The sequence below is a fragment of the Triturus cristatus genome, chromosome 7, assembly GCF_964204655.1.
Source record: "Triturus cristatus chromosome 7, aTriCri1.1, whole genome shotgun sequence".
NCBI classification, from domain to species: domain Eukaryota; kingdom Metazoa; phylum Chordata; class Amphibia; order Caudata; family Salamandridae; genus Triturus; species Triturus cristatus.
Window position 1 is genome coordinate 1085067870 of NC_140590.1, and position 11974 is coordinate 1085079843.

The window sequence follows — 11974 nt, forward strand, 5'->3', positions numbered from 1 at the left end:
TATAGCTATCAACATGACTCTGAGGCTATTAAGTGCTACGTGATGGAGGAAAGAGGAAATATGGAGGGCTTACTAAACCAAAATCTGGAGGTGGCTCTTTCTGCTTTTCAGACTAATGCATAAATAACTCATAAGTTACTGATTTCATTGATTGGGGGAACTCATTTCTAACATAATACCCTTCCAAAGCCTCTATGTGTCTTGCAAAAACACTTTATATGGTCCCAGCTATGTTGCTGACCGAAAGACTAGAAACTGACTTACTCTTCTCCCCTAAGGATGGTATGTCTCCTCACATGTCACTGAAGGCCCTCTTAAGATTAGTCTTTGCTAGAGTCATTGCACTTGCAATATAAGATTGTCCTCTGAGCCTCCTGACTGTGAGTGAGTGGTTGCAAGGCCGAGTGAAAAACAATCAATATCTCTTAATATGTTATCTGTGAGTGTTAGCACTTATGTGCATTACCTGTATGAATTGAAAAGACAAATCACACAACTGATTGTGACAAACAGTAATACAGACCTGGCATAAGGCTATGGCACTTCGTGGCTGGAGTAGGAAAATCACAGATGGAACCACTCTATGGGTGGGCAATTTGTTGAAAGATATGGTCAGGATGAAGGGGTTGGCAAGATGGGATACTTTGAGCATTTCTAAAACATGAGATATACTTGGGGAGAGCAAAGTCAAGTAATTCACAATATTAAAAAATAATTTGAAATACCTCCAACTACACCATGCACTCACACCCTGTTCTCTAGATGGGTTTAATTTATCAGAGGCTACTCATCTGAAATGTAGAGTTCTAATTGAGAAACATCTTTTCGTTGTCAAAGGGCTTTTTTTAAAACTCCACTTAAAAGTAGGTCAAACTGCATGCAGGGTGTCCAGCCTCACGGAAAAGAAGCACGGATCCTTTGAGGAAACTGGATGGGAAGCCACATTGATGCATCCTTGAGAGGTTGCTATATGGGATAGCCTGGGAGTAATTTAACTTAAACCTTTACACAAAGCCTGCTATCACAGGAGCAGATTGTAAATGATAAGCATTATAGTGCATCCAGATAGCATGAAATGCAGCGAGAAAGAAGGCACTCTCATAGATGCTATTAGGCAAAGTCAAACTATCCAACCTTTTGAGGCAAGGTAGTGGATGAAATGTCACAGATAATCAGTTCTAAGGGCCCATGACACCGTCATTTGTGATTTTAGATACCCTGGAGGATGTTGATCTGACTAGAGCTCAACTTGCCCATTGTTCCCTGGGGCTCATGATCACTAAGAGAGACATTGCGATAAAATTGATAATTTGTTATGCTCAGCAAGGACGAGGGGCCCATCTGGTAATTGACCAATGCTTGGAAGCCGAAATATCTTTGTCCAAAGTGTTCCTGGGCTGGCAGCAGGTCTTAGAGTTCAAACTGAAAGCCCAACTGGAATTTCACAATTCTTCCAGGCAGAGCAATCCATCAGAGGAAACAAGAGACACTGTGTCGAGTCACAAATTGCCTAGAAACAAACCAATCTGAAAGATTTTTTTTAATACAGCACACCTGTTACATTTCTGACCACTATATAGGAGTTGTCACCATTATTCTGTCCATGGGCTAACAGTTACACCTTTACACCAGATATTAGATAACAGTTTGCCAGCTTCGACATCAGAAGAATGAAGTGTCTTCGAAATTGTTACCTGAAGTTCATTGCATGTTTCTTGATCAAGTGTTCAGCTGGCTAAACCAAGGCACCAGCTTCCAAACCGTAATAATAAGTGTCAATACGACCCATGGGAACTAGTTTTAACAACCGTAGAATTACAAAACTTCAAGTTATCTTGATGTTATGCAGTTAGTATAAAACTCCCTGAGCTGCTTTACTAATATTGCAACTTGTCTCCTGCAGGTTGCACAAGGAACTTTACAACACCTGCATTTATTTATTAATCATACCTAGTACAAATCTGTGATCTGTAGACTGCATGCAATGCTCTACAGTAGACTCATTACTATAACAATTCTGTGATTCACACCTGTGGCCATGATTGCATGTAGATCTCACTATTTAGTGCATTAAACGCCTGGGCTATCTTTCCAGTATTGTAAGTTTAGACCTGCTGGCTACACATAGGTATCTGCAACAGGTTCTTTAACCCACTAAGGTATCTTATAACTGAATTTGGAACACATTGAGTGAGGCAAAACAGATTAACCATCACACTTACCTCTTCAACCTTTTTAGGAGCAGAGTGTGTACAATTGATGCATGTGTCCTGACAGACCATCTACTGGCATTGATTCCTCTCCTTATGATGTACTACCTCATGACTCTGCCCCCTGTCTGCCACTAATCCTCCTTCACCCTGTTTGTTAGTTATGGGAGCAAACGTTTCTATTTCCAACACTTAAGGCATTCCTTGATTTACTATTCATAAGAATATGTCTTGAAAGGTGATGATAGGAAGCATTACTGATCCTGAGCAGAGGCGAAAAGAGGAGTTCACTTAAAAATCCCACCCCCTGCGCAACACAGGATAAGGGGTCCTAAGGTAGACTGAAAAAGAAAGGGTAAGTGGAGTCAGAGATCTGAAGAAGTAAGCAAAAAGATTCCAATGCAGTGTGTGGCACAGGGCAAGAGAAACAGACCTTCATGCTGCTTCCAACAGGATAAGTCAGACAAGATAAGTCAGACAAGAACTAAGCCTCCGTTCTGCCACCCTGCTGCTCGAACAAATACACAACAGCTGGCTTAGCATGGAGAAGGCCCACCCTTAGTACCATGGCAGTAAGATCAGGTGGGGCTAGGATCCTGCTCTGGTCAATGGAAACATGCTTATATGTTTTTACACTAATAACAACGTAGTACATAGCATAATTCAAACAGACGTTTTTGGCACTTATACACTTATTTTGAGTTCCTCGTAATTTGGAACAGGTATACTGAGAACTGGAATCACCAATTCAGTCCAGATTCCCACACCAAAACTCGGGATTACACATTGTTTTTCTCAGAATTGGGAATAACTCATAGATACAGGAATACAGGGTCCTATTCTGTGTGTGTGCTTTCCCCATTATGTGGAAAAAACAGGCCCAAAAATGTATCAATTTATGACCAATTTTAGTCGGGGGTAGCTGGATGTTGGGCTTTGTTTTTCTTTATGGTGCAGATAGGAGAGAGAATGGGGTGGCGGGGAAGATCATGAGTAGAGGTGAGACCTGGGAAACATTTTTGCTCTATTTTGCTGCAGTAAGGGAGCAGGGAGCCACAGTTTACCACAGCCTTATTATCTCCTGTCAGGTCCAGGTCCAGTGTCTAAGGACCCAAAATTACTGGCTCTGTTATTTGCAGGCCTGGAAAGTTCTAGACTAAGACCCCAAAGTAGGAAGCTGACTCTGTATATGGTATACTACTTGGCGGTTATACCATGCACAGAGTCCAGAGATTCCCCCAGAAGTGTACAGGGCACAATGCAAACCCAAAGTGCTCTACTTGTGGTAGTGTGGGTGAGCAGCCTTAGGCCTAACACAGAGGACTGTAAGACATTTGTTGTGGACACAATGACCAATAAATGATACACAGCTCAAAAAGGAGATGCACACACATTTTTAAAAAATACGCTTTGTTCAGGATTTATTTTAAGACCAAGATCTTCGCAAAAAGGTAAGTGCGTTTTTAAATAGGAATTCTTTTCAAGTTCAAAAGCAGACACACTGCAATTTCCAGTCTTTGCAATGTTATCCTAGGGAGGAAAACAATAATCCAGTTTTACAGGTTAGAAAACAACTTACAAATACAGTTTTTGGGTTGCAGGGTCAGTAGAGGGCATGGTTCAGGTAAGCATAAACACTGCACCACTAGCGGCAGCTGGGTGCAGATATCAAACTAAAAGACCAGGCCCAGTATTACCCAATGGCGACTGGGGGTGCTTGAAGACACACTGGTCGCAGGTAAGTAGAGCCGCTGCAGAGCTCAAGCTTCGGAGGTTTAGGTAAGCACAGGGGGGGCCACAAGGTACCACCAAACATACACCACCAGTGGCACAGGGATGGCCGGGTGCAAACATGGTGTTAAGCGTCCAATGCAATTTAATGGCAAAAATCAGTGTGGAAAACAGGCTGCAGGCGACAAACTGGAAGCTGCATGAATGGAGCCAGCAACAGCAGAGATAAATTGGGATGCTGTGGGTCTTAGGAATACCGTCAATGGAGCTCCTCCGGGCCCAGGGGCTTCTGGTGCAGAGCTGTCCTTTGACGTCGGGTTTCTCTTACCGGAGCAGGATGCAGTTGGGGGGAGCCTTTGGATTCACACTGATAGCATCAACGTGGAGTCCGGGATGGGTCAGCCGATGCTGGACTGGGACTTAGGATTGCTAGGAAGCTGTTCTGGGTCAGCAGGCCACCTGAACACAGGATGGAGGTGTCAGTGCAGAGTGGTCAGTGATCGGGGGTTCGGTGGGCACCAGAGTCCTTTGTGTTGCTTTCTTTTGGACAGAGCCGCAGTTCTTGGGAGTTCTAGTCTTCTTCAAAGGCTGGAAGCACTCCCAGGGGTTGTGGAGGTCGCTGACTGCGAGGGCTGCAGCTGGCTGGTATGGCTGGGGCCAAGGAAGAGGGCAACAACAGTCTTGTCTGCATGGCATCTTCTTCATCCTTTTTCTTCTTAGGTCAGCAAGCACTACTTTCAGGGTCTACTGGAGCCACCTACATACTAGATTTAGGGGCATTTTAAGGGAGGGACAGGTAGGGCCAATGAACACCTAATCTGGTGTGTCTACACTCTCAATTATGCCACCCTCCTGTGAGAGTGGGCAGAGTCCTTGCCCTGATTGGAGGAGTCCCTCCATCTTCAAGATGGCAGGGGCTGAAAAATGTACTTCACCTCGCCTCCTTCACCTTAGGGGTGGAGTAGGTAGAGGTGGCACACCTCCTATTATTCCTAATTTTTCCTGTTGGTTTTCCTGCCCAAAGTGGGGAGTAAACCGGGGGCTGAAATCTGCTGCTAGAAGCAGAGGCTGAGGGTTGCATTACTAAGGCGGCAGACTTTTGAAGCTTCCTTCTCGAGCATGCTGCCCATCCTGGGGGAGGAGGTGTGACACCTCCACCCAGGATGTGATTTGTTTCTGGTCCCGGAGAGCAGGAGCTCTTGACCCAGGGGTCAAGAAACATGTCTGGTAGTGGCAGGGTGCCGAAAACTGGTCTCTGACCGCACCAGGGTTGGTAGGTTTTTTGGGGGCTCCTCTGATGAGATCTCTAAGTACATGTTTCAATAAATCCCCCACTCACATCAGTGTGGGTATATTGAGAGGAGTAGTTTGGTACCAAACACTCCTGGGTGCAGAAAAGCTATCATGGTGCTGGGGAACTCAAGTTGTCGAGATTCCAGCCCATGAGATCTCCATGGTTTCCCTGGCACTTACAATATCGAAGAATACACTTAAATGTTGTAGGAGCATATCTGCTCATGAAGATTTGCCCACACCTGTGATATAGTGCACCCTGCGTTAGGGCTGTAAATCCTGCTAGAGGGGTGACTTACCTTAGGCAGTGCTAGTTGGCATGGCACACAGGCAGTGTGCCATGTCGACTTTGTCATTTTTGTCTGCGCCAGGGCATGCATTCTGCAGTGGCAGTCTGCATGGCCTAGGTGAGTGGTTCCAGGGGACCCTATTCAGTTCCAATGCCCTAAGTACCCAGTTACCATTTAGTAGGGACTTACAGGGGGCCTGAAGAGCCAATTGTGAAACAGTTTTAGGGAAGAAGCACTGGGACAGGGGACCTGGTTGGCAGGGGCCCTGTGCAATACAATCAAAACCACATCAACTACCAGGCAAAAAGTGGGGGCTACCTATGTCAAAAGACACACTTTCTCACACGGAGCATCCTACAATTGCCTAGCGGGAATCCTCCCTCAGATACTGTTATGGGAAACTCTTATTAAGTGCCTGAATGGTGTTTGTTACTACCCAACTGAACCAATTCAGTAAAAACCTGCAAGGACACAAACGTCTGCTTACATGTGACATGCAGTGGGTTTTGCGGTGCACGACTCACTGAGCTATATTACTACGACTCTTACGTCTTACCTACAAGTTAAACAAGGTATTGGTCAGCAACAAAAGCAGTAACCATCCAACTAAGAATACAAATGTTTGAACTAAAGGTATATGCAATGAACTGGTAGCTTGCACATTAAACCTCCAAGATATTTCAGGAAGCTATAAATCTGCCACTAAAAATTGCACTCACGAAGTGCATTAACCAACTGTACATCAATAAGCATGAGAAACCTGCATTATTACAGACCTTCAGAATGTCATTGCTGCATGAGGCACTAATATCTAAATTAATTATTTGTGGAGTAGTGAGTTGTGATTACAAAATACCTTTCTCTAGATGTGATCAAAGTGATTTACGGACAGAGCTCTGCTGAGCCCCTGTTTCACCTCACATACCTAAAAAGGTGGGTGACAGGACATGCTGCAGGAATACCTGAAATCATGAAGCAGAGGTGCTTTGGGATCTTCTGATTATGTCCGAACTGAGGTGTCACCAATGATAACTGGCACGCTGACCTGATGTGCGTACATTTACATTTACATTTACATTTACATTTTACATTTACACACACAAGTGGGTACAGAGTGAAATCAGACTCTACTTCACAGGCAACTGCTGCTCAAAGGAGTAGCTCCACATGGTACACAGCTCTTGGGCCGCCGTTAGCCCGTGCACACCAGGGTCTATATTTCCTAACATTTTGCTTGAGGGTGGTATCACGTTTTTGGTGCTGCCCCAGCACAAAATCTAATTTAGCATTTACAAAGCCATGCAAAGACCTGTTTGCATGGCTTTGCATGAATTTGAAAAAAAATAACAAAATAAAGCAAGGCAGCAGATACTGCTGCCTTTTGTTACCTTGCATAGGGGGAAGCATTACATGGGTGTAACATTGGTATTTCCATGCATCCACCCATGTATTTTGACGCAAACCCACATTTACTAAAGTCAGTAAAGATGAGTTTCCACCATAATGGTGTGCCTACACAAGTCTGGCATAAAGAGGAAACATATCTTTATTTCTCCTCATCATTTCCTCTTTGCATGTGTGCTGCATTCTGCAGCTCCCATAAAAAGTGGTCTTAATCTCTAAGAATAGTTTTTATGCAGGAAGGTATCCCTTCCTGCACAAAAACCATCCTGACCACATTGCAGGCAGGCATTGCAGGGATTTAAAGAAAAAGCACACCTAGCCCAATCAGACTGGGCACTGCCTGCAGTCACATGCTTGTTATCTTCCAAATGCTCACCATCTCAAAGCTTGCTATCGAAAGTAAAGTGATGGTGAGGAAAGGACCTGACCATCACCTCACAAGTCTGTTGGGGGGCCTCCTTAACACGACTCTGAAAAATGAATGGGGGAGGTGGTGATCCACTCCACACAACTCCCTGAAGATACCCCTCAGAATAGGAGAAATGGAGGAGCTACTGTTGGCTGGATGTGATTGTCATTCGTTACAGTCTAAATTGAGGTCTTCCGAAATAATTGGATTCTCATTAGTTGCATATCAGTCTCGTAATAGGAAGGCTTAAAATACGGGGTTTTGTGTATAGGATGTTTTTCCATCACAACTGCCCATACGAGTATACAGTGTTATGCAAATTGACATGACCTGATGCACACTACAATATGGGTAGAAATGGTGATTCTGTGTTAGATCCTAAAGATTGCTCTTCTTTTCCGGTGCAAAGGGATTTTTTTATTTTAAATAACAAACTATTGTTATGGGCATTCTGATGTTTTTTTTTTAGCTTTTGCAGGTTGTCACTTGGTGAATCACCTGTTGTTGACTCAGCCCTTTAAGTCCCCATGTACCAGTGACATAGCTTGCTTTTCTGTACCTCCAATTACTTATGATAACTAAGTGGGCCTTCCTGCAATATGTTTTGACACGTTAAAGCCAAGCGTATGCTGGGCAGACATTGGGGCATATTTAGAAGAAAGTGGCCAAAATCGTTGGCATTATCAATGTTTATTTTAAATAGAATCAGAGCCCAGAAATTATGTGCTCACATTCAGGTTATAAATCTAGAATAGCCTTAGCTCACTGCACTAGTCCTGATGTGACTGCTTCAGGAAAAATGTACCATAAATTCTCTACTACTTTGAAAAGTTCACAGAGCTTCCACTGTTTTTCTCAAAATATTTTGTTGAAGCTGTAATTTTAGTCATCAGTATACAAACACGTAATTGAAAAGATATGCATCACATCTTTGTGTACTTTTATTGCCCGAAATGAAGTGTTAAAAACCACATATTTTACATGCACCTGCGAAATTTGAAAAATATTTCACAGTTCAATTTGAAATATGGGTTTTATGATCACAATGCCCGCCCCATAACCCTTTGTGGAGCTTTCCCATTGTCACAATAACTAGCATTATGCTGCAATGGATGATCACATTATCTATCAGATTCTACCAAATTTTGCAGAAGAAACGTAATATGCTGCATTTTGCAGCATATTGTATTGCAATATTGTATTGATCTATTAGAACTAGAAACGCGTTTTGTTGAAAAGTAAAAACAAATGCAACATATACCTGTTTAACAAACTCATTCTAGCAAACTGTTCCTGCAGTAGATCATTCCTGTTCAGACTTGTACAAAGGTATGCATTTAATTGCATGCAAGAAATAAATACACCTATTCATACCTGCAAACTGCAGTATGGCACTCAAAATCAGTTACAAAAACGCTAAAATATTGGAACAAGCTTTTTACATAAATATTAATAACATACACATCATTTTCAAATATTATTTCAAAAGTAGAATCAAATATATATGAGTGCATCTAAAATAAGCGATGTATTTACCAGACACTGTGTGAGGCATTTTTGAACGTTGGTCGCATTCATGTTGAAACCAGCTAAAATGCAGACAAAAATCAAATAATTAGAGAATATCGGTAAATGAATCCAAAAGTTTTAAATTGCATGCAGCCACAGAGTAACTTCGTAGTTGCCTTTCTCGCTTCCTATTTGTATTAAAACACAATTTTCCAAGGGTGTCGCTAATATATCTGTAATTCCGTTTACAATGCTTCATTGGACAGGATGGACGATATCTGCCTGCAACTACATCCCTTTGGAGTTGTGTCGGAGGCCTGCTCTCCGCTTCTGTCTCTGTTTCTCGCAGTGCTATGGTTCCTTTACACAAGTAAGTTCCAAAGAGTAACATTTTGGTTTGATTTCTAAATACCAGAGTACCCGTGGCTGATAAACAGTGAGAGCAGAAACTTCTAAAATAGCCCTAGGCTTCAAAGTAAAAGAGTACTTTCCACAACAAAGTCCTCAATCCTAAATTCATCAAACTGTATTTGCAATTAATAGGACATCTCCTGTTGGGCAAATAATGCTCACACAGTAAAATATTTCTATTGTGATATTAATCAGTCTGTTGACTGTTAATGGCTCCTGATAATGACACACGCTCCTTTTTAGGTCGAGCCAAGGCAGCGCTTGAGCTGTCTCTTTGAGACATGCTTTATTCACTCTGAGGCGTTACATAGAGCCCACTGCTTTGAATTTGTTCATTTCAGTGTCCTTTAAAAATCCTTGCTTCCAAGTGGGTATTTTCCCTATTTATCCCTCCTTTTTCATTGTTTGTTCCCTCCCATGGAGCAGGGCCCTATATCTTCAAGCATTCCACTTGTCACATTATAGTTACTAACTCAGGGACAATTTTGTTAAATCTGAAAGAGCATTTCACACGGTGTCCATGTTTTGACTATCTCTCGTGTCTGTTTCTTAACCCCTCCCCTCCAGTCCCTGACAATTTCTTCTCCTCCCCACCCTGCTTATTCATGGCTGGCCTTCTAGCTTGTTAGCAGCATTCATATCTCCGCCTTAGAAACAAAAGTTCTTGTAAGCGCTCTATGAAGCAGCTCGTGCGATGGATCTCTCGATAGTCTATTTCCCCACATGGCCGCTAAGCTGTATGTCCTAGAGTCCGCCTCAGTCCATTCCCCACTCCCTGCCTCCCCCCCCTTGCACAGGCTCTGGTTCCCTCCCTATTCTTTGTATCAAGTATTTGTACAACTGAGGGGAGGAGAAGTATTGAAGTAGAGGGCGGTACTCACTAACAAAATGGAAAGAGAAGAAAAACTGTTTATTGTGAAAGAATAGCCTTTCTTCCCAGCTATTTGCAACTGGGTATTTGGGTAATCAGTCACAGGTAGCAGAAACATCAATAATATACGGACAGGGGCGAGGAAAAAAGACAAGGCGGTAATGCTTACATTTCTTCACTTCTGAAAGGTATCCAGAAGTATTGGAAAACTTTTGAAAATTCCCCTTTTTAATTAAAAATAATTCTCATTCCTCATTATACATAGTATGCAATAGCATCGAATTATGCATGTGGAAATGTAGGTGTGCAAGAGCACCTTTTTTTTTATCCACTTTAAAAATTGCTTTCAGTTTTGAAAAACCTATTGCTTTACACGCCCAACAATTCGAGGAGTATTCCTTCACATCCTCATCCCGGTAACGTATTTACTCCTGCCCCATATGTTTCCAGCTTCAGAAGGTGCTGAGAGAAAAGTTTGTGGATACCCATAAGAAATTATGTTTATAGTTGCTCACACACTTTCAGGGAATATCTAGTTCCCTCGCTTGGGAGATTATTTACTTGAATGAAAAAGTATCTGCAAGTAGCTTCTTTTTAGGAGTGTAATCCCTTTCACTCTTTATAAATCGATCTCTGTATGGGCAGTAACACTTTGCATTGCTCTGCCTGCAGCTGATGCTCAATTCAAGGTCGATCATGCTGAGCAGTTTCATTTCATTATCATGGGGTAGGTGAGAGAGAGGTTTCAGCTGCACTGCCAGCATCAAATGGAAGCAGACTAAAAAAAGCCCCATGATAAAAGTAAGTCGATCAAAAGACAATATTCACCTATGTTTGGTTTAAAATCAACGGACAGTGGGAGTTAAGTCTCCACTTCACACGTCCTCCCAACTGGAGCAGATTTCCAGAGGGCAGTGAATGGGACAGAAAAGGCTGGTATCGATTTCACTGCCCTATCCCAAGGGTATAATGATGATTGGGACCTTCTTCTAGTGCCCTGTTTACCAGCAGGAATGTTGGTGGGTTGTACTACAAAGCTCTTATTTTATTCCAGGGGCGTACAGAGCCCCTAAAAGACTATGGTGGAGATTTACAAGCTTCTTACGCCACCGGTGCATCATGTTGCGTGACGCACCAGTGGCGCAGTCTGCTGAGTGATATTTACAAGAATAGGTAATGTCACCCGGCATGACTTAACCTGTGCTTGTAAATATCGTCCCTGTTCACGCAACACTTTGTGTGTTAGGGGCGTGACAATGGTGTTGCTGTGGGTGTTTCCACGCAATACCCATGTCCACTGATGCATTTCCAGATTTACGAGAATTCGTAAATCCAGTAATTTGGCATGAAAAGGTAATATTGCACTGGAAAGAGTTTGTGAATTTCGGAAAGTTGTAAATCTGCCTCCAAGCGAGTTCGTAAATCTGGAAGTGCAGATTGGCCCCTTGCTCTGTGAATCAGGATTTATGAGGATAGAAAGGATGCTCACCATGGCTGCTGCTCACACCCACCAACAGGAAAACGAGAGCGATCTTCATGGCTGAGAGATGGCTGGGTATCGAGATGTGATCTGCAATACACAAGGTTCAATCATGAGGTGTCTCTGTCAGCCCAGAGCTCCTCTACTTATACTGAAAGTGACCAGTCAGTCTCCTCCCAACAGATCTGATGTCAGGTCACGTGACAATTGTACCAGTTTGATTCTTGGCCGTGGCATCAATCAATGTTGACTCAACAGGCGCCAGTTTCTCTCCACCTTCATTCTCATGTTCCATCCAAAGGGAAGAGTTATTAACTGTAATTGAAATCTCTCTGTTTTGTTCTAAATGACAGGAAAGATAAGCAT

At 42.9% G+C, this 11974-nt stretch overlaps 1 protein-coding gene across 7 annotated transcripts in view; it reads right to left on the reverse strand.

The window, feature by feature from the left end:
* LOC146811135 (uncharacterized) overlaps window positions 1-11727 on the reverse strand; it is a 469768-nt gene extending 458041 nt beyond the window's left edge. For all 7 annotated transcript variants that reach the window (XM_085618200.1, XM_085618199.1, XM_085618198.1 and 4 more), the window contains exons 1-2: window positions 11618-11727; window positions 8874-8926 (exon numbers count right to left, since the gene is read on the reverse strand). In XM_085618200.1, coding sequence (XP_085474326.1) covers window positions 8874-8926; window positions 11618-11666 — 102 coding nt within the window. In that variant the 5' untranslated portion in view covers window positions 11667-11727. The remainder of the gene's footprint in view (window positions 1-8873; window positions 8927-11617) is intronic.
* Window positions 11728-11974: the final 247 nt, after the last annotated feature.